Here is a 26,403-nt window from a genome sequence, read left to right on the forward strand (position 1 = left end):
GCCGACACGAACGTGATCGAAAGAGGGGGTTAAAAAAGGAAAGAAATGCGCGTCTCACTCACCTCGCAATCTTCTCCCCATTTTTTTTCCTCCGCTCCAACCAAGGAACCGCTCCAGCCTTCACTGACGTCACGCAGCCCCTCTCTGCAGCAGAGAGCAGCAGGCCTGCAGAGGACGACCAGGGAGGAGAGACGGAGAGGAGGGAGGAGGAGGAGAGAGAGAGAGAGAGAGAGAGAGAGAGAGAGAGAGAGAGAGAGAGAGAGAGAGAGAGAGAGGAGGGGGAGAGAGAGAGAGCGTGAGAGAGAGAGAGGAGAAAGAGAGGGGTGAGAGAGGAGGGAGAGAGAGTGAGAGAGAGAGGAGGGAGGAGAGAGAGAGGAGAAAGAGAGGAGGAGGAGAGAGAGAGGAGGGAGGAGAGAGTGAAAGGAGAGAGAGAGGGGAGAGAAGAGGGAGGGGGAGAGAGAGGAGAAAGAGGAGGGGGGATAGAGGGAGGGGAGAAAGAGGAGAGATAGAGAGGAGAGAGGAGGGAGAGAGACAGAGCGGAGGGCGGAGGAGAGAGAGGTGAGAGAGGAGGGAGAGAGAGGAGGGCTGAGAAGGAGAGAGAGAGGAGGGAGGAGAGGGTGAGAGGAGAGAGGAGAAAGAGAGGAGGAGGAGAGAGAGAGGAGGGAGGGGGAGAGAGAGAGGAGAAAGAGGAGGGAGAGAGAGGAGAGAGAGAGAGGTGAGAGAAGAGGGAGAGACAGACAGAGGAGAGCAAGAGAATTTTATAATTTCCAAATTCCAATTAAAATCTGTCTTAAAATATTTGATATTTTATCCAGCCCGTTACGCTGTATGGTCGTGACGTCTGGGGTCCAGTCCGTCATCCTAGTTATACCTGCTGGGACAAACATCCAACAGAATCTTTACATGCAGAATGTTGCAGAAACAATTTACATGTACACTGAAAAACACCAACAAATGTAGAGCAGAATTAGACAGATACTCAGTGATAAATAACATTCAAAAGAGAGAGACTCAAATATTTTAATCAACTGAAATCCAGCCTCCTAAACACCCTCCACTCCAAAACCCTCCAAACCCCAAGAGCTGAGCCCAGAAAAGAGTGCCCTATGTCAGCTGGTGCTGAGACTAACTGCCCCCTCTCAGACACACTCTGTCCAGTCTCACACCAACACTGCTTTCCAGAAACCCATCAGACTAAACCAAATTATAACACAATGTAATGAAACCTATCTGGAACACTGTAAAGAAGAAACTAAAAAGCCAAAGTAGATTAGAATGTTATTCGTCCCTAAAAAAGAGATTATGAGTTGGCAGAATATCTCTCTACTGTCAGAGATAGAAAGCAGAGACAGATCCTAACCAAGTACAGGCTCAGTGACCACAAATTGGCAATCGAAAAAGGACGACATAAAAAAATCATGGCAACCAAAAGAAAACAGAATATGTGGTCACTGTTCGACAGATGAAGCTGAGACAGAGATGCACTTCCTCCCACAATGTAAAACATTCAATGAAACAAGGAACATTTACTTTAACAAGTTCGACTCTGTAATTTCAGATTTCAAAGAGATTAATGACCTCTCAAAGTTTGATATACTCCTAGTAGAAGGAGACAGGGCTTATCTTACTGCCCAGTATGTATCAACATGCCACAACCTGAGGGACAGTGAATGACCTTGACACACACACACACAAATACATGCATAGGATATACTGTATATATATATATAATTAATATATATCAATCTTAATGTTGTGTTAATGTTATTTTGCTTCATTGATTCTTGATGCTTTGGCAATATTGTTGTTGTGACATTCATGCCAACTTTGAATTTGAAAGCTTGAACAAATGCAAAAACATGAATCACAAAAAAAAAAAAAAAATCATCATCCCTCCCATTCTCAGATGAAGAGGAGGATACTGTACCTGCGAGGCTGTGGGTGTGAAGATTACTTACCACTCTTAGCTGTTTTTTGATGTTTATATGGAGATGTTTTTGATACATTGTATAACCTAATCTATTTATCAAATGTATTGTGATTTTCTAATGTGATTTTCAAACTTGCTCCTTCTACAGTTTGTAAATGTGATTGAGGACACTCCTCCCCATGATAGAGCAAACCTGTGTTCCTATAATATCTTTTGAGTTGTCACATCCCTCAATACCCTGAGGAGGACTGTCATGTCAAAACGTTGGTAACTTAATAAAGTATTCTTGCATTGTGGCTACAAGTGTGCGACTACCTTCCCTCATGCTTGCACCTCTCCAACACTGGTGTGTGTTCTTCTTCTCTCCCAGACTACTTAGCACACACAGGAGAGACAGAGAGACAGACAGACAGAAAGAATATTCCATTCATCCAGCTCAGCATTGCAAGCTGTTAAGCCAGTTTGGTCCAGCCAGCTGCTGCCTGACTCCGTGAATCAATCGACATCAAGTAAAGGAGGGATTGTGAAACATCGTCCTGGCGTCACAGCTTTTACTATTTGGGATCCTGTCAGTCACCAAACCAGTATGTTTCTCAGTCTGTCTTCATTCAAAGAGGTACATTCAGTTAAATTTTAGTATTAGTGTTGTTTTAATCACTCAAGTACCGTACTTAAGTAAAGTTTTGAGGTATTTGTACTGTATTTAAGCATTTCCATGTCTTGTTCACTGCCTTTCAGAGGGAATCTTTTTACTCCACTACATATATTTACTTGTGTGTAAGTTGGGTGGAGTTATGATGGGAATAACATGATGTCATCAAACTGTGTGCCCTAAAAAGAATGAAATCAGGTCTAACAACACAGAAGGGTGAGGAAAATGCCAACAAAAGCATTGTTTGTACACGCCCACACTGTCCTGAGAGGAGGTATAACTAGGCAACATGAGTGAAAACACTTGTTTCATACAAATATATACATATATATATATTATCACTTTATAATATATGTTGCATTACTATTAATTATGTTATCAAACAGTATAATAGTTAGAATTTTCTCTACCTAGACCAGCTACAACATTAAAATGTAGCTTATACTTAAATGTATGTGCTGCAACAAATCAGTGCTACAAATACTTCTGAATACTCACTCTGCATAATAAATACTTTTGCTTTTGATACTCTAAGCATTTTTTTCTGATGATGCTTACGTACTTTTAGTTAAATAGTATTTTAAATGCAAGACTTGCACTTGTGACAGAGCATTTTTACACTGTAGTACTGCTACTTTTACTCAGGTAAAGAACCTGAATATTTCTTACACCACTGGTTTTGAATAACTTTAAGTTTGTTTAGAGAACAGGACACTTTCAAACTATTTAATTTTTGCTGAAAAACAGCCACTGTAGCCACAAGTGACTACTATAACAGTACCACAAATACAGAAGAGTCTTCAAATCAACAAACTGTCAGCTACACAATAATAAAGTTTACTGACATTAGTCATTGAAGGCTACTGATCATACCAGACCATGTAAGGCTGTAGCAGCATATGCACTGAATTGAACGAGGGTGCATTTTATTTCTTATAGATTTATTCATTATTTTGCCTTTCAAAAGTTACATGGTCTCATTCTGATTTTAGCAGCTGTATAAATATAATGTAGATCAATACAATAGTCCCATAATGAGCAGTACTGTGTCGTAGTGAATCTTGTAATGTTCTGTTTTTGTTGTTGGTGAAGTTGAAACAATTAGTCGCTTATTAGCTGTTTGACAGAAAACGATTCTGTAAATATTAGGATAATCCATTCATCTTCAAAGTCAAATTTCAAGCATAAATGTCAAATATTCTCCAGTTCCAGCAGCTTCTCCAATGTGAAGATTTCCTGTATTACCAACCAGACAAAGTGGGCAACATCCCAGGCAAGTACACTATGTGTCAGATGCTTTTTGGTCATTTTATTACATGAAAATTTGTTTGGGACATACAGAAAATAAAGAAAAACGTTGTGAAGCTGCCGTTTACAGTGAGCTTTGTACATTGTACTCGATGGGATAACTTGGATGCAACAGGTCCCAACAGATATCGTGGCCAAACAGTAACCAAACAGGTTAATCTGACCATTATTTTATATCATTCTAAAATGAATATTTTTTGTTTTTTGACTGTTGGTCAAACATAATGAACAGTTTGAGAACGTAACCTTAGGCTCCGGGAAACTGTGATGGATAATATTTAGTATTTTCTGATGTTTATTAGACCAAATGATGAATTGATTAATCAGGAAAATAATTGTCAAGTTAATTGCCAATAAAAATAATGGTTAGATTCATTGAAGAGAGATGTTGCTCAGGCTCACATAGGTCTTGTCCTCAATATCGTTTCTGGGAATTTGGGCGTTTTAAAGGCAATTAGAGGCAATTATTAAATTTGACTCTTTCAGGCCAAAAACATAAATTGAAATGAATGTTTTGTATTTCTTCACAAGAAATGTATCGCTGGAATTGTGGGGAAGGCTTAGAAACAAAATTTAGACAATCGTACAGGGTGATATGGGGACTTTGGACTCTTGACTTCAGTATTTCTAAAATCCTGGCTACAGCCTTGGTTTTGCTGTAGCTTCTGGTGGTGTACTGGACTGTGGCAAATAATTATCACGGATTGAATCAACATATATTTAAAACAGTTATTGTATTCAATAAGTTTAGATTTTATAGGAGGTCATCATAATATGTTCATTGTTTCATTGTAGATTTCACACATTTCTCCATCTATAATAATTAGTTGCTGTCATATGAACTGCAAACACTTTTTCAGATATGGTATCAGCAGTTTATTGTGTATCTGTATCTGTTTGTTGGCCCTTGACATCAGAGAGTTTGAGAACATGTGGGATCTTTGTATGCAGGGTGTGTGCTATGTGTGTCATGGTGAGGGTCGTAACTCTTGCAACTAATCATACGGTAAGCTGCTATGTGGTGACAGAAAACAGAAGAAAATAGAAAAAAGGCTACACAACTAGAAATCAGCTCCTGGTGTTTTACTTACAACGGATGTTTTGGTCCCATGCGTCATGGCTCAGGCATGTTTTTAACTGTGTTTTTACAGCAATGAGTATTTGCCTTTCTCATGTACTTTGAGCATTTATCAGTTTAAATTTAATTCACTTGCTGCTATGATCGTAACTGTATTTTCACTGGATAGACTTGTGGTTTGCTAAAGTAATGTTACATTTGGGATTTAAGCAACCAGCCTCCCAATGAGCCAAACCTTAATACAGGCTGCATAATGTGCCTGGAAGATAACTTAAGTTGTTATTGCAAAGATCTCAAACTGCTTGAAACAACTAAAACTTTTTACACAGTAAATTTAATTAAGGTTTGATGTTGTGAAATGCTAAAGATCAAGTAAGCTGAGTACTTGTTATTAAGATGTTTTGGGCCCATTTAAAAGCCTCAGGATAGGATAGGAGAATCAATATATCAGGTTTATTTATTTAGCTTTTAAATCAATCTAACAATGGCAAAAAAGTTAAACATGCAGGAATCAGAGGTCGGGTTGAAAACACAGAATTAAATAAGTGAGAGGAAACTCAAAATGTGTGTGTGTGTGTTTGAGATATACAGTAGATTGAGAAAGAGAGAGAGCATGAGCAGCTCCAGAAATCCCATTTAGGAGCTCAAGCACCACTTACTGGTAAAAGAAGGGAAGTACACAATTTTCTAAAATACTATAAAATCTCCCTCAACCAGAGTCCAGTAAATCAGATTTATTAAGGACCATCAGGAGCCTTTTCAGTCAATTCAATTCAATGAACACACAACTATTTGTTACAAAGCACATATCCGAAACTCTTTTTTAGATTCATTATGTAAACTGACATCAATTTTGTTGAAAAAGACAGAAAACTCATTCTACAGAGCAGAGCTATTATCATCAATCATAAATCGAACAGCTAAAAAACCTCATTACCATTTACACAACAACATGTGCCATAATTACAGTTTTCAACAAAAAATGACACAAGTACAATGAATTTGTCACCTGCAACAACAGACAATAAACCTTTTTATTACGGTGTCCTGGATGCCAAAAGGACCGATTCAAATATAATCCAAATTTTTCACTGCGCAGTGATGTCTAATATATAAACTGAGGGTTAACATTGAAAATGCCATTAAAGCCTTTTATCCTTTTTGTCTTGTGGTGTTTTCTACTCAACTTAAAATTATTCTGAGCCAGTATGCAGAACATTAAGGTGTCAAATAGGCCATAATTCATCACACTCCAGCGACTGTCAAATTATTCATGCCAAATGTCAACATTCTCCTCACTCATTTTTTTTTCCCACTGATTTTCCCAGTGAAACTTGCAAAAGACCAAAGATACAGTATGTTCTTTATAGTCTGTGAGTATTCAGTTCAAAGCTTTTTTCTGTCTTGTCTGGTATGTGTAGCTGAATTATGTCCACATATTCATAACTTACTGTATTCACAGGACAAACAATCACAATAACTACATCTTATGTTGTCTCCTTGTTGCTGTTGACTCTGTTTTGACATTTTGTTATTTATTTGTTTATTCATTCCTATATGTGATTACCCAAGTCATTTGTGATTTTTATTATTCATAATCTTCTTAACTATTAGTGCCACTGTTCAACACAGCTGAAAAAAGATCATTAATGCCGTAATTAGCAAATACACAAGATCAATACTGCACATGTAATTTTAATATAATTATACTGACTGATTAAGCGTAAATGGTTTTTTAAACCTTTGTCTGCTTTGTTTTTTACTACATTTATCAAACCTCACAACAACCATTCAGCAGTGCTTTTCACCGATTTATGAGCAGTCAAAGAGATTTTATTCTACCTTGTTTCAGGCCTACAATGTGTCTCTCAGCTGTTCTAAAGTCACTGTATATCAGTATGTATCCAGGAATTGCTTAATTAAAAGAGGAGTCATGGGTAGAAACTGATTCCATGACAAAATAAAGATTAACTGATTGAAAATGGTTTATGATGCCAAAATAGCCTTTTTTAATTGTTCATGTGAATTGCAATTGTACAACACTTATTATGGTCAGCTGACTTGACATTGGGTGCTAAGTATTAACTGAACAATAAGCCAGTCTTCCCATTGCACATAGCTATATTCTCTAATATATCTTTGAGACTTTCCTGTGTTTCACAGTAACAGCTGACACCTTAAGCCTGTTTCTTAAAAAAAAAAGTACCCCTCTCATAATTAAAAAAAAGTTTTTAAAAAAAATCCAAACCTGTTACATCAATCTCTACCCCTCTACGCCCTCTACATGCTGCACTTATCCAGTCATGACAGGAAAAGACTGACACACAAAAGCTTAAAAACTCTATCCCTCGGGAGATTTTGATAGGATGAATATGATGCTGGGCCGTGTTCTCGTTCTCACGTCAAAAACCGTGGCAAATTTAGACCGAACACCTTTATCCATCCCTCCTTATTCATATTTATGAGAAGTGACTGACAAACTCATTGTCGGGTAATTACAGTGTGGTGAACCTTCATTGTCTTTAGATTGGTAGAGACTGAGACATGCTGTGCTTTGGCTTGCTGCACTAATGCAAACCCCTTCCATGTAGATATTATTAGTCACTGTTTGCTTAGCAACCACAACACATGTCTGACATTTTTGCACGACGAAAACGTTTTGGTTTTTTTTGTTGTTTTTTTCCCAGAGTTTATTTTATTTTGGCTGTGAGGATGTAAAAAAAAAAAGAAATATTGAACGGTTGAAAAGAGAGAAGCAAAGTTTTTTATGGTTGTTATGTATGAAACTCTGTATTTAGTATGTTGAAGTGATTTGTTTTTCAGGACATTGAACAGTGATGTCAACACTGAATGTGACACAAACATGCAGAAGCCATTGTAATCACATTAAATGAATCATAGAGAGGCAAGTATTTCATTTTGGGGACACCTTACTTACCTCTTTGTGTAACTATTACTGCATTCTCAAAAGAAATGAGCTTGTCCTTAAGATTAATTTAATTCCAAAGGCCATGTTAGACAAAATAACCCACACCTAAACACATCAATAAGCTGTGGCTGTATAGCAACAGCAATATATCAACATAACAGAGACAGAAAGCAGCTGAAGCTTTAAACAGCAGGGGGCACCAGTAATATGCAGGGAATAAATGATGAACAATATCACAGTTACTGAGAGAAATATTTTTAGTTTTAGTCATCAGAACCCCCCAAAAAATCTGCGTTGTGTCTTGTGTGATTGTTAAAGGTAAATATTTTCCTTATTTCTGAAATCAGACATCTTTAATGTTCAAAAATGATTTGATTCATACTGAAATAACTATATAGGATTTCTCTGCCATACTAATTCCTTGCAAAAGGATGTAGTAGACGAGTCTTTTCACAAAGAGACCACACACAGGGCTAAATGACAGCCAGCCTTGCTTCCTCAAAGCATGAAGAATTCTTGCTGCATCAGTGAGTCAAATGGGCTTTTGCCTTCTGTTAACACTCAGGATAACACAATAATAGAACAACATACCAGCCTGTGGGGGATCAGCCAATATCAATATATCACCTCAAGTGCCAATTATACTATAAAATGATCAAATGTGATGAAACTATGGCTAACAGCGTGAAAATCATTATCACATTCACTGCACAACAATGCAACTGTAAGTGTGCAGTTTATTATCAAGCAGTCCAGTTATGAAAATGAGAATGTGTACTGAGACTCTGGGGTTAGAGGCCAAACAGCAGATACATATAAAACATTTGGAAATCACTTTAACATTTGTTCAAGCAATCTTGGCAAACGCTGCTGCCATTACTTACAGTCTGCACTCATTTACCCGCTGATACAAATTTTACTCAATGGTGAGGTTTGGTCCAAGGGCCATCAAATAGTTTGCTGCAGACAGTGCCAGCTTTTCATTTTCATAAAATATCAAATTTGTAAATAGATGTTGTGTTGGCCGGCTGCATGAATTTATTTGTGGAATTAAAATGCAACATGCGAGCAAACATGAGGCGTGTTAAAAAGTCAAGTTTACCTTGTTGAGCGCTGTGATTTGTTTGCACTGTGGTCCTTGAACCATTAAAGCAGCCAGGAAACACATACAGATACATCTAACAGCAAATACTGAATTTAATAAAGTGCAGTCATTGAAAGGGAAATGCACTGCTCTTCTATTTATACATTTTACATTGCAGTGGCTTATTTTGTGTCTGCAGGATATTCAAGCAAATGTAACACCTGTTTTGTCAGACAAACACAAAAAACAGAATACTTTAAAATGTTTCATCTTTTGTGTAAACTGCCACAACAATGACATTTTTATTAGTGCAATGTACAGCTGGTATCTTCACAGGAAGGACCACAGAGTGCAGTCTGTAATCATGAAAATGGAGAAATAATGATGGACAGAGGCTTTTGTGTTGCAGACATTCTAGTGTAAGCATAGCCACTGTTGAAACGATTTCTGAATGGAAACATTAACGTCCCGATATAGTAATACACAGGTCTTACAGCAAACCCCATGTATCACAATGACAACGATTATCCAGATCTCTGCATTCTTAGCTTGAGCCATGGATGTTGCCATAGTAACACGAGTATGTCTTATCAAGTATGGCCCTTGTGATTTTTCACTGCAACTTATTTAGGCTGTTCACTGTAGGTATGACAACAGGCTATTGAGTTGTTGCATTCATTTCCATGTTAATGGAGTTAACAGCCATTGTGTGTTAGCTTAACCTTTGATCTTGCCTTGTCAAATTGTTGTCAGCTAATATTAAATTAGGCTAGTAATAGAGGCTTTTTATGTAAATGATGTAAAATGCTTTAAAACTATAAATAGGCATAATTCAGCTGAGAGCTGATATGATGGTTCGTGTTATCAAAACATTTTTGCTGCGTTTTAATGATCAGATTGTAAAAAGCCATTTATGATACAGGATATTCAGAGGTGCTGATGTTGAATGTTAATCTTATTCATCATAATCACAGTGTATTTTTTTGGATTTAATACTATAATGGCTCAGAATGCACAGAGCAAATATCTGCAGGTTTTTTTTTTTTTTTTGCAAATCAAGCTGGAGCCTCATGTTGAAGCATTAGTCACATAATTTACACCAAAATTCTATGTAAATATAAGTGAAACCAGTGGCTCTATGTCACCCGTCTGGAGAAACACCGCACTTTAATCTCTGCAGCATTTTGCTTGCATAGCATAACGACAAATTGCAGATTTTATTTGAACTTGGTAGTCACTTTGTAGCTCCGACTCGTCACACGCTTGCGCTTCCTCCCTCGTTGAAAATAATGAGGCTGTTTGATGTGAGACCACTATGAGCCGTAATGAGAGGAGTAGACTGTTCAGGTCACATGAAAGCTCTTCAGTCCATTTGGACCATAAGCGGCCATTACGGTGCGGGACCGAGACACCATGGAGGTCTACTGACTTTATGAAGGGGTACAGGTTTTAATGATGGAGGCAACAGCTAAATCTGTCACCCTTTTAACTTCACATTGGAAGGAGGGAGTAAATATTCCAGAGGTGTTAAACACGGGGAGACCTACAACATTCAAGGGCATGCTGAATGGGCCACATGCACAGAAACATGGCCACATTAAAAAATGACAGCACAGGGACTGTAGGAGAACACAAATGAAGAGAATCTGCCACATAAATTAAAGTCCTTGATTGTACCAGCTCTGCGACTGTTTAAGTGATTGTTCAACTTCAATCATACTTCTGTATTCGTTCATAATGATAATTTCTTTGAGGGTTATTCTTTGTTTAAAAAAAAAAATACAGTTTTCACGACCCACAAAGTGATGAGTCCATAAATGATCTTTTTTCTTGTCCAGAGGCAGGAAGCAGCACATCTACCTCTCATCATATCAATCTCTTCCTCCTTCACAAGACGCCACTGTCAGTGGTGCCAGAAGAGACACAAACAGAGAGAGTGGATGAGTAGGAGGAAGGAGAGGCTGATGGTGATGGAAGGATCAGCATCTCTTCATTTATCTGCGGGACGATAGAGGAAGAGCCCCAGCTGAGATGGGGTTAATATTTCTCCAGCCTAAGTTCTGGGGAACATTGTGATTTGTCACCTCAGTAGCACAGTGAGCCCTAATACCAAGAATCTAGTTAATGGTTAGACACAGCATCCTGCCACTGGGCACCATTTTGGCTCCATAACAAAGGAAGAACTGCCTCAGCCACCGAGTGCTGCGGAGAACCGGGGCACCCTGTCACTATCTGTCTCCCCAAAGATGGCAGTTCCTGATCAGTTAATAGCTAACGGACATGTGGATGCATCAATCCTGAGGAGTGACAAGGAGTATAAATGCACAAATACACAGACCGTGGGAGCCCAACGCTGATGCTGTAAACATATCTTGTTAGCAGGAAGCAGACCCTATGCCACCACAGCATTGACTGACAGGATCCCAGATGACTAACAACAACAGCACAGGACTTTTTTTTTCCTTCTTCTATTTCCTAACTAAGCATCTGTGATGCTGATTCCCAAACGCTGAAATTAGCATTATTACCTTTATTCATTCTTTGCAGGAAACTTAATGTAGGAAAGTAATTTATTAGAAAGCAAAAATAAATAAATATTTGCACCTTTGACAAAAAAAGCAGAGGATTGTGAAAGTATGACTTTATACATTGCCTTTTATGTACTGTTCTAGTATTTTATATATTTTTCTTGTCTGCTACAGTATGATTAACAATTTTAAGTCCCGCAAACACTGCTCAGTTTCTCCATTTCCAGCTTTACATGGCCATACCATACTCTCCAAAGCAACAAAGGCAATTACAAAAACTACAACCTAACTCACATTTGTTAATTCACATGGTGATTGCTTACAACACAAGACAAGGGAATTTAGGCAGTGAGAGAAAGTGTTTTGATTTTTAAATGTGTACTGCTGATCTGACTCATACATATGAAAGCCCAATTTAAAGCGGCAAGAATCGGAGGGGGGGTGGGCTTGGGGGAGGACGAAACATGTCTCTTTAGGTTTCCAACACTCTACAGGTTTGAGATCAGAGACATCTTCCGTCTGATATATGGCCTGAGCTTTTAGGCTTGGGAAACATACTCTACCGTATACGCCCCTCTGTGACCCCAGCATGGCTCCTATACACTCAGACAGGGAGAGACGTCACTCTCTGTGCCCTCCCCACTGTGAAAGTGACAGTTCATCACCTGCTAAAAGCCACTGGGAGGAGGGGGGGGGGGGGTTAGGACTGGCCATTATGCACTACTGAGGAGGAACAGTAAGGAATAAGGAGGGGAGGGGATCGTGGGATGCTACAGCTCTGCTATGTAGCTAATCAGAGGGGGTACAAGCAGCCAGCACAAGCACGGCTGACTGAAGAGTAGAGATCTTTTCATTAGTGTGCAGCAGCATCACAGCATATTCCTACTGACCCACACGGAAACAAATAGTGCAGAGTACATTTACTCAAGTCTGTTACTTTATACCTATATTCCACTATATTTCAGAGGCATAGTTTGTACATATACTACACTGATTTGGCAGCAGTATTTACTAATTATATTGCAGATTTCACATGTAAAACATGTGATGCAATGTTACATGTTAAAATACCAACCAGTATACAAAGTACTTACACTCAGACCACCTCAACCATTAACAACATTATAAATGAGTGTAAATGTTAGTGAATCAGTAGTAATAATCCAATTTATAATAATTTAAAGGCCCTCAAAACGGCTTCTTACTCTGAGTGTCTGAGTCCTACATAAACACACTATTTTCTGACAAAGTTGGAACAGTTTTGGTTATTTTGACATGAGAGATTTCTGTGTTTGTGTTTTTGTCCTGTCTGTGCTTTTCTCACTGATTTGAAGTTGTATTGTTACTTTTTTTGTCAGTAATATTAAAACATTTTCGGGGGCTTTGACCCTCTAAAAGGGCCTATTCTGCAAAATGTCTACAGTAATGCTTTACTAAATGTACTTGGTACATTTTGCTGATAATACTCATGTGCTTTTACTGAAGTAGATTTTTTAATGCAGGACTTGTAATGGAGTATTTTTACAGTGCAGTATTTCTTCTTTTACTCAACTTAATGATTATACTTCTTCCACCACTGAGACAACTGTTGTAACAAATGTATCTATGGTGTTATTGTATAAACATGTGACGGTAATAAAGATTATTTAAGGTCGTAAAAAAGACTCAAGGCTGCTCATCTCGTCAGTCCCGACTAAGATGGACTAAGACTAAAAACTTTAGTGGTGGTTTTTCTGACATTTTTTTCTTTCTTTTTTTCAACTCATAGAATAGAATATATTGTACAATACAATACAATACAATACAATATATCATTAAGGGATGCAATTAAACATAACAGACCAAAACAGAATAGAACAGAGTAGAATAGAATCAAAGAGAACATGATACAATATAACAGAATAGAATAGAATAGAATAGAATAGAATAGAATAGGGTGTAATAGAACAGAACAAGATATAATAGAACATAATAGGATGCAATGGAACAGAATAGAACAAAATAATAGGTAAGGATAGATTAGAACAAAAGAAAACAGAACAGAGTAGAATAGAATAGAAAAGCAGGACAGAATAGGATAGAATCAAATCGAATAGAACAGAGCCGAATAAAATAGAAAATAATAGAACATAATGGGAACATGGAGAACATGGAAACATAATAGGATACAATAGGATCGAATAGCATAGCTCTACTAATTCTCAAACTAATCTAAAAATGCACTAATAGATAAATTAAGTGATCTCATCCTTGATAAACAAGCGCTGTATTGTTAATTCTCCCCGCCTGTCCAGAAAATAACTAGGCTCTCTGTTGCCTTGTTATTCTTCACTAATGGCTCCAATTCACAACTATCAGCATTCAGCAGGCATTAAAACAACTGTTGCGGCAGGGAAAGAAAGCTGCTAATGCTGAAGTAGCTACATTTTGCATACATTTCATGGAGCTCTGAGGAGCGGCGCTTGATTTTGATGGTTAATTTAGATGCAGAATACATACTGTAGTTGGCGTTGGGGTTGGTGTGCACATGCAAATCGTCGCCCTGCTTGACGGGAGGGTGCACTGTATGAGCTGAGCGTGTTCAGCCCACTCATTTTTTATACTACTAGTCTTTATGTCCCAGCCCAGCCTCCTCTCCCAGTCTCTGATTCAATCTTGGCAATGACAGACATGCACACACACACACACACACACACACACACATACTAATACACTTCACACACACTCTTAATCGGCCTCCCTCGCTCATTTCTTTCTCTCACTAAAAACACACATGCGCACACATTTTCCTCAGACTTCGACACATTCCTCTCTCCGCTTCTCTATGGGTGAGCCATCATTATCCAGAGAGAGTGCCAGTGTTTGGCCACAGTATGCCTTCTTCCCCGGCGTTGAACTGAACAGCCGAGACATAGGCTGCCGGTAGTGACACAGCTGTCACAGACATGCCTCATTACTGCTGTTGCAAATGTCAAAGCACTAAAGTAATCACTCACAGCTCTACTGGACACATGGTCATACAGTAATTTATTTTACAGGAAGAGGGGTTAACAGTTGTGTGTGTGTGTTTGTGTGTGTACATGGTGATGTTACACAGATGAGTGGATTTTACACAATTTTTGTTTAAGATACTTTGCGAGATGGCTGCATGCTAATGTGACAGCAGGTATCTGGATGTTTGCAACAGGTAATAGCATGACAGACATTTTTTTTTTTTACATAAGCATAGACTTCCTTCAGAGTCATTACTGTCAATCCAGGATGCTTTCAGCTACATTCCCCTCACGGAGTTGATGATATATATGCACCTGACGCTCATTTCAACCGCACTTGTCACAGCAGTTGTGTTGGGCAGTTCATTGTTAACAGGTTATTCCCAGATTCATCCAAACAACAAAGTGATGAGAGCACAGGTGGGATTTTTATGTGTGTGTGTGTGTGTGGGTGTGTGTGTGTGTGTGTGTGTGTGTGTGTGTGTGTGTGTGTGTGTGCATAGCTGCTAACATCTATCATGACTGATTTGAATGATCATTCACTGTTAGAGGAAGCTGTAGTACTCTGCCACCGGCTGATTGGGTTAATGGTTAACATTTCATCCTGTTGTCACTACCAGTCGCTGTCACAGCCGTCCAAACTGGGCTGGATCACAGTCACAGTGGTATTGTTATGGAAGGAAGGGGAGAGAGGCTAATCAGGTCTGTGTTGTTGTAAGAACACAAGCAGATTGTCTTGATGGAAAACATGTGATAGCATTTCCTTGTTTCCTTCAAGGAACTCTAAAGGCTCAATTTGTCCTTTATACATTTATTTTTAACCTGCAATTATCACCTTATAAAGTTGTACTTGTTAACATACAGTTTCCCATTAATACGTCCAGCAGATACAGAGCAACATTAGTATTCATTTGGAGTCATGTTTCTGGCAAGCTGGTGAATGTAAGTCCAATTTTTACTCTCCTCTCAGCTCTGTTCTTGGTCTCCACTAACTCCTGAGAAAAAATATCTGCTGTCTGCCATTTGATGCAGGGCAGGTCATGTATAGAAGGCTTTTAGTGCTTTTTTGCTGAAAAAAGCTGCCTGCTGCACCTGAATATGACACTATGAGAATGAACCAAAACAGTCAAGTTGCAGGTGATAAAACTAAAACAATGAGCTTAAACTCATAATTTTAAAGATTTTCATTTAAATAAATGTCTGTTAAGTCACTATCTATCGCCGAATGAAGTAACACAACAGTGATTGGCCCACTGATGAAAGCCCTTGCATTAGCAGTATTACGAACTGGGTGTCAGTGGCAACATTACCTGGAAAAATCATAAGCGATGCACAGTTAGTGACGCATTTTCCATCACCCAGCAGTGGTTGGTCCACCAGAAAGGGTAGGCGGAGCTAACGCAACAGACTCACTCTTCAACTCATTTGTGTGTGAAGCAGCGTACTGTTTTTTCCAGTCGCTGCTAGCGCTGCCAACTGCCAACTGCCAACTGACTGACACACCTGCAATTACCACTTATCGCCATAGGTGCCACCAAAGAGAACAAAACGGAGATCTTTGAGATTGTTACTTTAAAGATACTAATATGCTCCACAGAGCTGAATTGCAGAGTTAAATGATAAACCTCTGTGGCTTCATCACTATGAGCTTCCTCTTGCACATTACACATATTCAAGAAACTTAATTGTCTGTCACATTGTAACAGAAATTCGTCTTTGACATGGCTCAGTTAAAGACAAAGGTAGACAAACGTAAAAATAACAAAGTAGAAACAGTAAAACGGTAAAAAAAAATCACAGCAGAAAAAAACATTTGATACATCATTATTATAAAAAATATTGATTATAGCAGCTTTAAATTATTTATGTTATAAACTACTAAATAGGATCATGTTCCTGCACTAACACTAGCATCAAGCACCCAGCAAGCTGGGGATGTCAGACCATCAGGTTAAAAAGAAATGGATATATGGTTATAAAGCTGTTTGAGTTGACTGAAATTATTATTTCCATTGACTGTTCATATTCCTGGAAGGTTGCCACAGCCTACACAGCTGCTCCACAATCCTGCAGTAGTATTGTAAGGGCTCAAACCTGGAATGTTCCAAGGGCAGCTGTAAATTTTCCCGAGTAATTGAATTGCTATGAAGTCATTCAGCTAGCTAGGGTATGTTCACCACAATCCATTCACTTTAGCTGCAGCATATACTGCAAGTCCTATTACGTAGTTACCATAGAGATGTTGTGAGAAGGATAAAAGTGGTAGACTGGTCTCCTTGACCTTAGGGTTGACTTGTAATTTATGAAGGAGCAAGGAAAAAGTTATTCTCAGTCTTGTGCTTCGCCTGATCAGTAATACAAATGAAGAAATTTGGGAACCAGAACAATGGAAAGAATTAGGCACTTTAAAATGTTTGCATAATGAGCTCCTTCTCGCCGCAGTGGTTCTCCTCTTTTTAATCACCTGCACTCTCCAGACCACCTACACCCTTCTTCATGATCAGATACAGGACCAACGGGCTGATGTATGATCCGAGGAATTAATCTGCTAAGCCTGATTGCCATTACCGCCATGCGATTGTACACCTTGATTACTGAGCCCACCCCAAGGACCATGACGTGCCCCAGTGCACATTTTAAAGGTGCGCATAAAATTATGTGGTGATTACCCCACAATAGATCAATCCAGAAGCGAATGAGACTGTGTGGCCATATAGACCGTCTCAAGTAGGATTTTGATTATTAATAGGTACTCGAGGTGACCTGATACCTGAAGCTTGAACCACTGAAACTGCCTCTGATCCTTCATATAAGCAAATAAATTGATTTTCATATATTCTGAAAGTCATTATTGGATTATTGTTGTAGAGGTAGAATTGTTTGGAGTTCAAGCATGGATAAAAGGGATGCTGGGCTCTTCAGAGACGACTGGGGCTGTACTTGTTCCTCTTAAGATAGACTTCAGATGTTTAATGGCACCACAGATGTGGATTGGCTTGATACTGGAGGGGGGGCAGCATGTACGCTCCACTTATCAGCCTTTATCATATAGATTTGCTGGAGGTTAGTATGTGCTTGTGCATGATGCAAAAGAAATGGAAAAATATATATACGAATTATACAGAAAAAAAACTTACTTTTGTGTGCCAATCAGAATAAACAGATAGCTTGTGCTTACAAGTAATGAACATGTGAGTACATATCATTCTGCAATGACACTTATCCTCAGAATTTGGGCCCATCTAATCCTTCACTGTCAATTTTAAGGATTTTTTTATTTAATCCTGAGCCAAAGTACTCGTTTGGTACAGCAGATAAATAGTCCCATTGACTTATCCAGAAGCAATCCTACATCAAGCGATTAATTGGATGAGACAATGAAGAAGTGAAATCACATCTGTTCATGGTTTTCTCCCTGTTTACATATGGAATACATTAGTCACACAGACACACTACCTTGGATAAACCCCCCAATGTAAGAGTCCTAATGTTAACATGTTTGCATTAGTAATACCCTGGCGAGGATTTAATGGACTTGATGTGCTACCATTCACAGCAGAGGTCCACGTTCTGAGAAAGCACAGATCTCAGTGGCGGTCATGTGCCCTTCCTGCGCAATTACTTAATGGCTTCAGCAATTACGCATATCTACGGGAGTCGAAAAACATAAATGTCAGTCAGTGGAAAATAACTGATTTATGTCTTTTGTCTGTATCAGAGCGTGAGTTAGGCAGGTTTATGACATGGTAAATGTATTCAATAAAGACAAAACAGCTGAAACAGTGCTCACATGCTGTAGATATATCAAGGACCATTTACAGTATGCAAATGTGAATTTGAGCTTCCAAACGCACAAATGCAGAAATTCCATCACTGGCCAGAGTTCAATAACTCTTCAGTCTTCAAGTGTCTGGATAATGGTCACTGTGACTGCACATCAGTGCAATTCAAAACCTCAACTATCCATCACTGGACAATGTTTGCCACTAAAACAACATGGATGTGGGAGCGTGTGTTGATGTTGCTCAGGCCTTTTGCTATTGTAAGTGATGATGAGTGATGGACAGGAGAGGATGTGTGCATACTATTCACAGTGCTCCATGTGGCAGCTTGCATTTTCACACTGGTACAGTATGTTTGTCAGATACAGACAGCGCAGGCACTTACGCACTGCCGTGGGCAACCAAAGTAGTGTTCTGCCAGCCAACTGCGTCATGGGCACATGCATGTCCTACGTACCACGGCGGAGTCCCTGGTTAAACATGCCTGTGTCCATCCATGCATGGTTTGACAGATTGTAAGATTGATCTTGGCTTCCTAGAGAGACCCAAAGAGTACAGAGTGTCTTGGAATCCCACTTAAAGTATAGATGCAACAGTCTTTCCCCCCTAAGCTCTTGTATGTAGACTCTACTATGAACAAATCAAATTTGCTTTATTTGAACATTACTGGTGCTGTGTTTAAGGTTTTGGGGAATTTTTATCACTCCACATGAAAATGCAGCACGATTTGAGTCTATTTTTGATATACTGACATACAAGTTTTGTTGCTTTGCAAAAATTCTCTGCTTCAAGTAAAATAAGCACTCCCAACTACAAAATGAAACCATAGTTTCCACCACTGTTTTTTCCATTGCTCTTTTTTTATTCAAGTAGAGAGCTTTCAAGAAATGGAGGCCATTAACTGCATTTACAATAATGCACAGGTAGTTATGACAAGATGAGACTTCAGTACCACCATTCTTTGAGAGAAAAAAACAATTATGTGATGATAGACCATAATCGCATCCAGCAACTGAGTGTAAATTAATATCCTTTTATTGCAAAAATGGATGAGTGAATAGACAAGGGAATGAAAGAGCAGAGAGTGTCAGATTATCTCACTGACATGGGAAGAAAATGTCCTGTTTAACAGGTTTCCTGTAGAGATTACCATGGTGTCCATGGTGTTCATCTCTACATTTACAACATGAGAAAAGTGATCTTTGAAGTCGAGGGGATTGAGAATCACAGCACTGAGTAATAGGGTATTCACTTTAATGTGTTTGAGTCAAAAGCCTTGTGAGTCACAGGGCAGAACTGTGATGTATAATGTTACGGCTACAGTGTGGTGCCGCAGGTGGTGTGTTATCATGTATATTTTGGGATAGAAACACACTCATCCGACTGCTCCGATGGGGGGATTCAATGCTGTATGAAACAGACTGGTCAGAGTAAAAAAGGGAGAATTTTGATCATTCTAAACCACACACAAGAAACTTGCTGCTTCCAGAAAATGTTTATTTTGTTCATAAACTTTTCATAAAAATAACAACATCAATATTAATTTAATGTATTGTAGAAACTGTGTATGTACAAAATCTTTAATTGAACAGTTAATATAACTTAAGGCGAGTTAAATTACTTTTTTGCAGTACCCTGTTGGTGACAATTTCACCAAACTCTCAACATTGTTTTTTTTGTTTTGTTTTGTTTTTTTTTTGTTTTTTTGTTTTTTTGCTAAAGTGAACATTTTCAGCTTACAGTATCTCCAGCAAAAGATATCAGGAGTCAAAAACCCTTTCATCACCAAGATAAAGTCCACAGAAACTCGCAGCAATGTGTGCTACCTGATTACTCAAAAGCAATGTTCATATGGTTTGCTAGTAAATTCTAGCTTGATTAAACATACTTCTGTACATACTGTAAAATCATTTTGTCGAAAAGCCGTACCACAACTAGTGTACATTCTGGTCCCTTTTAAATCTAAATCAGCAGTTCAATGAAATAACTCTTATCATACCAACAATGGGATGAAGTGCGAAGTTAAAATATTGTGTTACTGAACAATAGCCCTCGAAACCCAAGACATTATTAATGATTTAGAATACATTTCACTTTAGAAATGATGCTCAAATGTGATAAATGTAAAATATACAGTTAGCTATAAAAATACAAAGAAGTACAGTAATACAAATATATTTATTTCCCATTTATGATATATCTTTCACAATTGTAATAATCCAAACAATTGTAACACAACACAAAGACCAATGACAAAAAACACTGACAGCCAAATGATAAGAAGTTAAACAAACACTAAATTTGATCAAAGATGGACAGCTTTATGGTCAAAGCCATAAATATGTTAGCCTACATTCATGTCAATAACCCTCACTGTGGAGTGAAGGAGTACCTTGACAGTGGTTGATATTCCGGTTAAAGGAAAAAAACACTGACATAAACATGCATTTTAAGAAACATAGTCCAAACCATTGCTCTAAGAATGCTAAAAGCAGAAAATAAGAATCTTAAATGGAAATATTAATAATCTGTAAGTGCAATCCATCCAGGCTGAGAGGCGGATGGAGGTTGGAGCTGTCCAGATGAAGAGGTGCTGAACAGCAGTCATGCAATGCCGCAGCAGAGAGGTTTGGCTCCACTGACAGTTTCAGCAACAAGTCACTGTTGATCTGTTTACCGACTTTTACAACTTATGCATCTTTGCATAAAGTTATCCAAGGAGGGTTGAATCGAGGGCAACTGGACTTCTTGGTTGTAGATACTTCAAGACGTTTCGCCTCTCATCCAAGGGGCTTCTTCAGTTCTAACTGACTGGCGGGGAGTCCCAGGTATTTAAAGTAAGCAGCATCAGCAGCAGCAGCAGCAGCAGCAGGCAATAAGGCCGAAGCAGACCCCTTCCTCCCTCTCTGCTCCTCAAAAGCTGCAATATTCGCAAAAACCTCTTATGTCAGAGATTGGCTTGCCAGTCAAACCAACTCAGGCATCAACTTGTAGTCAGCTGGCTTATCTTCCAAGACGGAAAGATCCTAATATTGTGTATGTGTGGACACATAGCTTTGTGGGGCGTTCTCACACTTCAAATCCCCTCGGGAAGAGTGAATGGCCATGCGCTGGGGGTCACCTGTGGCTTTATTTCCATTTTCTCCTTCTGTTTCAGGTGTACGCGTCCGTGCCGTTTCCTCTCGTCGCTCCGGGCGAACCGTTTGCCGCAGACGTCGCAGGAAAACGGCTTCTCCCCGGTGTGAGTCCTGGTGTGGGTGGTAAGGTGATCGCTACGGCTGAAACTGCGCAAACAGATGCGGCACTGGAAAGGTTTGTGGCCTGTGTGGATACGGATGTGCCGGTTGAGCTCATCCGAGCGAGAGAAGCGCCGGTCGCAGCTCTCCATGGGGCAGGTGAAGGGTTTCTCTTTGGCTGGGCCATGAGAGGCGGCGGGGCTCTTTCTGGCCCTGGGGGGCTTCGTCGCACGGGTGGTGTAACTTTGGGCAAAAGAATCTGGCAACAAGGAAGAATACAGGATGGAGTCTATGGTGCTCGGTAAAGCTGGTGATGTGTATAAGGAATCACATTGATTAGATGGCTGTGGAGGTTCGGGGAATGGTTTCAGGTTAGAGGAGAGGCCCATCGGCGGTGGGAGGTAATTGCTGTACAGGGGGCTGGAGTAGCTTTGAGAGCAGGTGTCAGAGAAACACGGTTCCTGTTTGATATCTCCCTCCACTTTAAACTCCATCTCTGGGTTGGGACAAATTGGGGGGAACGTATCTAAAAGTTCCTTTACATCCATTTGCTGGTCAGGGGGGAAATCATTTGACATCGGGAAGGTTTCTGTCTGGAAGCTCGTTTCCAAACAGTCGGATTTATTAAATGTCCCCCACTCGTAGCAGCTGCTCTCAAACTCATTCTTGACCACCACAGGGAAAGATGCGGCCTCTGACTTTGGTTCAGCCTTCTTCTGGTTGGGAGCTCGGGAAGAGCCGAAGCTGAGCTGGGAAGTGGACGGGTCTTGGGCCTGGCTGGTCTGGGCCTGATCATCAGCATACCTCGGGCACGTCTGGTCTGGAGAATATACAGGAGGAGTAGGTCCGGAGCAGGTGAAGGATTGTCTTTTGACGCCGGGGTCTCCAAAATTCCCATTGGTGGTGTCCATCGGCGCAGGCGATGGATAAGTTCCCCGACTGCTACCGCTCTGTTGCACTTCTGAAAGTGGCAATGTAGATATACCCACGATCTCAGTGATCATATTGAGGAGTGTTTCGGTGCTGCACGGCGCTCCCTGAGATGCCTCAACATAGAAACTGCCAGAGTAGGCGAGCGAGGAGGGGGTGTAGGTGTCTTTTGGGCACTCGCAGGGGTTAAACGCAAATTCCGAGTTGGAAGCTTCGGTTTTGAGAGTTGCAGGGGTTCCTTCTGTTGGATTAGAAAGAGAGAAAACTTTGTCATCCCCCAGTGTTTTTTATATTTGTGAATCTGTGCAGAGGAAGAAAATCAGCGTTACATAAACATTCGTGCGTATTTGGCACAGGAATGCCTTCATATGATGCCTTGATATACACGATTGCGCCAAAAGTATCAATATTTTTTCCCGTAAAATACTTCTATTTGGCATATTCACATTCTCGTGCATGCACATTTTTTTATCGACTGTGCAAAGATGCGAACTCACCGTGGCCAAACTGGGCAGGTACCCCCCGCTCTGCATCGACGTATACCTCCTGATTATCTTTCCGCACGCTGTTTTCCATTCCCAGGGAAGAACTGTTGCAATTCTCAAACTGAGGGTAAAAAGAATCTTTCGAATTCAAATCCATATTGTTCAACATAATGATGCACTTAGAAGTCCGTCTCTTCCAGGGAAAAAGGTAACAGGGGGAAATGTAAAAAAAAAAACAAATTATGCAGATGACTTGTTTTTTCTTTCAACTCCCCCCTTTTGATGGTTTTCAACAAATGATCCAAAGTGGTCAAAAGGTGTACAAAAAAGGCAATTAAAGGTATTCCTTTTCGTCTCTGCTCCTCGGTAGATATTTGCTTGCTGTGGATTTCACATCAGCGACTTCCCCTCTCTCTCCTTATATACACTTTGGCAGCTCCCTCGGCCCTCCTCCCCATTCATCAGCTCCAGTGAGAGGATTCCCCGCTGCGTGTAAACTTCATGCCCATATATGGACAGAGGATGTGACGGAGTACCCCCCCCACCCTCCCCCCACACCACCCATCTCCTCCTCCCCCTCCAGTCCTCCCTCCTCCCGTACTGTAGAGATGGAGACTGACGTTGCAACAAGTGGCGACCAGTGCTGGGTGGTAAAACGTTGTAATGGTGCATGGCATTTCACTACACAGCAGCGATGTGTCATTTCGCTTTGAGGACTATTAAAGTAAAGCAAATATTTTTTAAAAATGAAGTTACTCTTGGTGTCATCTTTCAAAATATTACACTCTGTTATCCCAAATGGCTTATAGGTACCTCCAGCATCCGCCGATGAGTTTTGGCTGTGAACGCTGTCCTCATATGAGAGATAAGACATGACAGAAATGTGAGCACTCAAAGCAGAGGGATATTCCAGTTTTGGGGGGTAAGAAGACATGCAGCCGTCAATTTAGGGGGTGGAATGGGAAGCGAATGTAACGGGTAATATTACAAATACTCTCAGGGAGTCTACAGTTTTGAGAAAAAAATTAGGGAAATCAGAAAATAAACATTTTTGAGCAAGGTGGCAGCTAAAAGACAAAATGATCTCCTAATATCTCACGGTATTTTGCTATACATTAATATAATACAACTTAGATATTCAGTGAATGGCACAGACTTACTCAGGATGTAACCTTTCAGAGGTCAAAGACACTTTTTTGGAAACTTCACAAAGCAGCAAAGTCTTTGCTACACAAGAAGTTTAGCGCTATAACACTTGTAAATTTATGTAATTTATTGTAAGCTAGAAAACAAAGCGCTGTAGTAAGTCTATAACATACTTCAGAGAAATATTGTAGACCTATGGATATTACAGCACACTAAACACCGTATGCTTTATAAGGGGATATAAATGGAACACAGATAAAATATCATAAAGCAGGATACAATGCACAGATGGATTTTACGATACTCTGAATATAGATGTAGCTACTATATGTTTAAGGTCACTATGGAATCCCAGACACTGTAACTCGTTATAGCAATAGACTACAGTATTTATTTTTCCACTAAGGCATCTCTATCATTGGGGGCAATTCTGGCATTCAGTGTCCAGTCCAGGTTCAAACCAACATGTGCAGATTTCAAAGAGATGTATGATTTATAGATCTGACTGCCGACGTCCACACGCTGTACTGAAGCTTAGTTTGATGTAAATGTAATATATGTGGTCAAGTTACCTCAGACCTAAACTGAAACCCTATCTTGTTATGAACAAATAATAAGATATTTTTTTGCCAGTTTGTCGGGTTATCTTTGAATATAAGTTCTAGCTAGAGAATGACTTTATTTTACAGACAGATACAAGAAGAACTTGTTGTCCAGTTCAACTAATAACTCCTTTGAGAATTCACCCGCCTCATATCTGGGCCAGACTGCACGGTCTCGATGTTTTTCAGCAGTTTAACCGAAAACCTCTCCCTGGCAGTGGACTGCTTAGATTTACTTTCACAAATTCACTTCCTCTCTTGTGGTCGCTGAAAATTGTGGTCGCTCACACTGTAAGGGCGAATAAACTGCAAAGCCCTGCCTGAACGAACCCTTGGCCTTTAAAAGCATTGAAGGGAGTCGATAACACCCCTGAGGTGTTCAGTGGTTGAACCCAACTGTTCACATGACATTTCAACCCCCAAAGCATTTTTTTTTCTGTTTCGCATCTGTTGCTGGGTGCACTCAGTGGTCACACTTCCTATTACAAAAAGTCGATACTCTTTCATAGGACGTTGCAGTCTGCAGCAGACCTCTAGCACCTGTTTGAGGTTCAGGACCATGGATAGCGACGGTGCTGCATTCAGTCCTGTAATCACACATGAACCAGCAACACAAACCCTTTACTTTTTTTTTTTTACTTCTCTCTGAATGCTTCCTGTGGTTCTCTATTCATATGAATGGCATTCTTTTGCATGAAATCAATCCAATCACATCCCAGAGGACTATGGGAAATTCCAGTCACTATTTACACAATGATTTTGCCGGATTGCTTCAATCCTGTGGTGCATTTCTTTCTACAGGAACAACAGAGGTGTAATGATCCTGTTGGTATAATTTGAGCAGTGGCCCTGTGGTTTAAGCGGTGTAATATTATACTGTATTAGCATTAACGTACCACACAATCATCACATTTATGGGATGATTTAAGTCTTTTGGCTACACTAAGATGCTCTCTTCCATTTTAGATGCAAGCCACAGACAGCTCATAAAAATCAATATTTTAGTGGTGATGTGCATTATCTACTAAATTAGTTCTCAGTGGTGGAAAGCAATTAAGTACATTTACTCAAACACTGTACTTAATTATGAGGTACTTGTATTTTACTTGCATACTCCAGTTTTTTGCTGTTTTTTAATTGTACCCCACTAGATTTATGTGTCAGCTGTAGGCACTATTACTTTTCAGATTTTACACACAAACATATGTCCAGCTTATAAACTATGCTTCATTTTTATATTTCATAGATTAAAACACCCAAAAGCAGTTAAAATTAGCTCAGCATCAAACAACTTCAACATTAAAGTGATACTTTAAGTACATTTTGTTGCTAATACTTCTGTGCTTTTGCAGAATTTTGAATGCAGGACTTTTACTTGTCATGGAGTGTTTTTACAGTGTAGTATTGCGATTATATACTGTAGCTTCTTAAATAAGTGATCTAAATACTTCTTCCACCACTAGGGATTCCCAGACTGGGTGTTAGTAGCCTAACAAGGGTCACAAGATGATTATTGAAGTAAAAAATATTAATTTTGCTACACAAAATCATGTTTATATATATATAAAGATGATTTTGTTTATAAATGGGCCAAAACTGTAGCAGAAAATCACTTCCTTTACACCACTACAGACTGCATTTTACCAATAACCACACTTTTGAGACAGATAGGAAACATAGGGAAGGATAGAGGAAAGGTGACATTCAACAAAGGTCCACA

General features: G+C 39.5%; 2 protein-coding genes across 2 annotated transcripts in view; both read right to left on the minus strand.

Moving 5' to 3' along the window:
- Positions 1-196, minus strand: part of fbxo41 (F-box protein 41) — a 57,135-nt gene extending 56,939 nt beyond the window's left edge. Inside the window, exon 1 of the mRNA XM_067584797.1 lies at positions 63-196. The gene's annotated coding sequence lies outside the window, so the exon portion shown is untranslated. The remainder of the gene's footprint in view (positions 1-62) is intronic.
- A 20,290-nt stretch (positions 197-20,486) lies between these two features.
- LOC137180575 (E3 SUMO-protein ligase EGR2) lies at positions 20,487-23,432 on the minus strand. The gene is made up of 2 exons (XM_067585961.1): positions 22,948-23,432; positions 20,487-22,691 (listed from the first exon to the last, which is right to left on the minus strand). Exons 1-2 carry the CDS (start codon positions 23,102-23,104, stop codon positions 21,361-21,363), a joined length of 1,488 nt encoding a protein of 495 aa, XP_067442062.1. The 5' UTR covers positions 23,105-23,432; the 3' UTR covers positions 20,487-21,360.
- Positions 23,433-26,403: the final 2,971 nt, after the last annotated feature.

The sequence above is a fragment of the Thunnus thynnus genome, chromosome 3 (genome assembly GCF_963924715.1).
Source record: "Thunnus thynnus chromosome 3, fThuThy2.1, whole genome shotgun sequence".
Taxonomy (NCBI): domain Eukaryota; kingdom Metazoa; phylum Chordata; class Actinopteri; order Scombriformes; family Scombridae; genus Thunnus; species Thunnus thynnus.